Source organism: Acomys russatus, chromosome 1, assembly GCF_903995435.1.
Source record: "Acomys russatus chromosome 1, mAcoRus1.1, whole genome shotgun sequence".
NCBI classification, from domain to species: Eukaryota; Metazoa; Chordata; class Mammalia; order Rodentia; family Muridae; genus Acomys; species Acomys russatus.
The window spans coordinates 23,608,060-23,611,501 of record NC_067137.1 but is presented as its reverse complement, the minus strand read 5'-3'; the positions used below and the strand labels follow the sequence as shown (position 1 = coordinate 23,611,501).

Here is a 3,442-nt window from a genome sequence, read left to right as displayed (position 1 = left end):
CAGGCTATCGATGTAGGTCAACATTACAGTCCATACTTGGCATGCACAAAACTTTGGATTCAAGCCCCAGCATAGAAGCGAAGGAAGAATAGACTCTGTATCCAACTCTACTTAAGTTTTGAAAAGTTGTGTGCTTTCCAATAGGCACCAATGATGACATAGAAGGATCTGGAAGGCAGATATTTGTATGACAGGACATCCAAGGCTTTCTATACAGCAGATTCAAGGATTTTACCCAGATTTTTCTCCCTTATATTTTAAATAAAAGTACAAATACATTTTGTACAAGTACAAAATATGGTAAAAGACACACCTAGTACAGAAAGACTGAAATAACAATATCCCCTCATACAAGGCAGAGCTCATGTGTCTGAAACCCTCAAACAGCAGTTCACAAATCAAAGTTGACCTACAAATGCTCTCAAGTCCATGCAAGTGTGCAAATGGTCTCTTCTTCCTGTCAGAGGGGAAAGCCACACAGCCTTGTCTTCTAGAAAGTTTAAAGGTTAATGTGTACATGCTGCTCAAAACCAGCCAAACCAGGCAGCTCCTCAGACACCACTGGACTAGCTGAGCCTCCAGAAGGTCCCAGGTATCGTCTCTGAAATTTAGGAATTGCATTTATTAACAAGGTATTTAAAAACAAAAATCAAAACAAAACAAAACCCTTTTTTTTCTTTTTCTTTTTTTTTTTTAATTAGGAGATTTAAAGCTAGGCATAGTGGTGCACACCTTTAATCCCAGCACTTGGGAGGCAGAGGCAGGTGGATGTCTGTGAGCTTGAAGCCAACCTGCTCTATACAGTTCCAGGACAGCAAAAATTACATAGTGAGACCCTTTCTTAAAACAAAACAGAGAAAAACAATGGCAAAAATTAAAAAAAAAGGGGGGGGGGTATGGGGGTGGAGGGGGTAATCTGTTCCTTGTAAAATGGCAAGACTCACTGTCAGAAATATAGAGCATAACTCATATCTCCACTTTTAAAGAAGGATGTCACTATGTAGCCCTGGCTGGCATCCCAGCTGGCACTCAAGAGACGCTTTTGTCATATACTGGTCTTGAGCTCCTTATCCTCCTGCTTGGGCTTCCCGAGAGCTGGGACTACAAGCATGAGCCCACGTTCAGCTTTTATTTAACACTGAATGGGAGACAGGGCACATGCCCCCCAAGCAGCTGGCAAAGGCCAGACCTTTTCTAGGGAACAGAGGTGAGGTAGCAAGGAACGAGGGATGGGTGACACCCCACTTCAGAGCAATCTTCCCTCCCAGCAACAAGCAGCACCCTCTGAGGAGAAGGAAAGACTTACGGACACCGCCGGCTCAGCCGAGTCCTCCCTCGATGCCTCGGATCCTCCTGGTCAGCTGTATATCCTTGGGGAAAAGAGTGACTCGGCCAGCATGTAAGGAGAGGAGATAGGCGTCCTCAAAGAGGTGAACTAGAAACGCTTCTGCTGCCTAGGGCAGAAAGAGAAGGCTGCCGTGGATGAAGGGCCTGACTGCCTTTTCTTGGAGACATATCGACTCAAAAGACCAAATAAAGAATGGGGTGAACCCAGTGGCCACCCCTCAGACCCTCCAGCCCCGCGTGTGTTACACGCTGCTGTTCTCTTTAGAAGGCTAGAAACAGCCTGTGGTACTCAGTAAGCAGTCCTGTGGAATTCTGGGACACTCTTCCTTCTCTCTGCCTTCACCCACACCTGCCCCTTCTTACCTCTTGAAGGGCCAACAAGGCCTGGGCTTGCCAAAATAAATCCACACCACGACTGAATTTCCCACAGATTTCTCTTACCTGTGGAGGGGTGGCATGGGGATGAGTAGAAAATAACAGAAAAGGGTGGAAGACTCTGAGCAGCTAATGTGCTCTCACTTCTGCCGCCATGTTTTGGCCCTTGATCTTAGGGCCTGGCTCAGGGTAAGTGCTGACTGCCGGGAGCTTAGGACCTGGTGTAGCTTATGAGTGGTGAGGAGAAAAGGCAGTCTCACGGTAGGGAGAAAACCAGATGAGAGGTAACCAGGAGAAATCAGTAACATAAAACCAGGACGTACAGTGCCCCAAAGGATTAGAGATGCCCTTCCGCCACATTGGAGAAGCAGAAGGGTCCCTCATACTTGGGAGACTTAAAGGAAAGGTGGCCCAGGGCAAAGTAAAGGTGCTCAGAACTCACAACGAGGCTGAAAGGCTTCTTCCTCAGCAAGAGGTCTGTGTTCTTCTGCAGTTTCTGTATCTCCTTAAGCCACAGATATCTCCGCCTCCTGGGCAGACTGGCAGTGCCTGAGCGAAAGAGTCAGGTCATGAAGCAAAGGGCAGTGGGAATAAGTGGTACGCTGCAGCACAGCGGAGGCAGCACAGCGGAGGCAAGCTTTCACACCAACAGACTTCAACATAGCGGCTCCACTGAGAAGGCTGGACTTCTCTCCTTCCCAGCTGCTGGGTCAGCATCTGCAGATGGGTGCTTAAGAAATGCTTGCTAGGGGCGGTGGTGGCGCATGCCTTTAATCCCAGCACTTGGGAGGCAGAGGCAGGCGGATCGCTGTGAGTTCGAGGCCAGCCTGGTCTACAAAGTTAGTCCAGGACAGCCAGGGCTACACAGAGAAACCCTGTCTTGAAAAACCAAAAAGAAAAAAGAAAGGAAAAAAAAGAAATGCTTGCTAATGAACTCAGCTTGCACCTTGGGCTTGTGTATTAACTTCCAAAAAGCCTTTCTCAAACCCCAGGCCCTTCCCAACGGATCCTTCCTGTCTGGCCCCATAGAGCTCATACATCGTCTCATATCCTTCCCACTGGATTGAAAGCTAGTTATTTCAATTTTTAGATCCCCTTCTTTTAAAAAAATTTTATTATGTATATAGTTTTGCCTGCATGTACGCCTGCCTGCCAGAAGAGGGCACCAGATTTCATTATAAATGGCTGTGAACCACCATGTGGTTGCTGGGAAATAAACTCAGGAACTTTGGAAGAGCAGCCAGTGCCCTTAACCTCTGAGCCATCTCTCCAGGCCTTCTTCCTCTTCTTCTTTTTTAAGTTTTTTGAGACAGGGTTTCTCTGTGTAGCCCTTGCTGTCCTGGACTCACTTTGTAGACCAGGCTGGCCTTGAACTCAGAGATCCATCTGCCTCTGTTTCTCGAGTGCTGGGATTAAAGGTGTGCGCCACCACACCCAGCACCCTTCTTTCTTCCTAATAGCTGAAAGGATTTAGATATTGTCTAGTACAAATTCCTTGTCTTGATTATTCTGGAATCCCGGGAAGTAAAGATAGTTGACCAGCGCTCATTAGAAGCTAAATTGGGATCTTGGAAGTGGCATCATTCAATGCCAGGAATGTGGGTTGTGAAGCCACAGCCTTTGGTAAAAATTAAATTCTCATTAGAAAATAAAAATATAAAAACAAAAAAACAAAACAAACAAAAAACCCAACAACAACAACAACAGCAACAACAACAAG

The 3,442-nt window shown here is 46.5% G+C and overlaps 1 protein-coding gene across 1 annotated transcript; it reads right to left on the bottom strand.

Annotated features, from left to right (window-relative positions):
• Positions 1-453: 453 nt before the first annotated feature.
• Cenpa (centromere protein A) lies at positions 454-2,284 on the bottom strand (the record flags this gene model as incomplete). Its single annotated transcript, XM_051154562.1, has 4 exons — positions 454-601; positions 1,307-1,454; positions 1,711-1,788; positions 2,165-2,284. Coding segments are annotated over 3 exons (333 nt in total), but the record flags the coding sequence as incomplete, so codon positions are not given.
• Between the last annotated feature and the right edge of the window lie 1,158 nt (positions 2,285-3,442).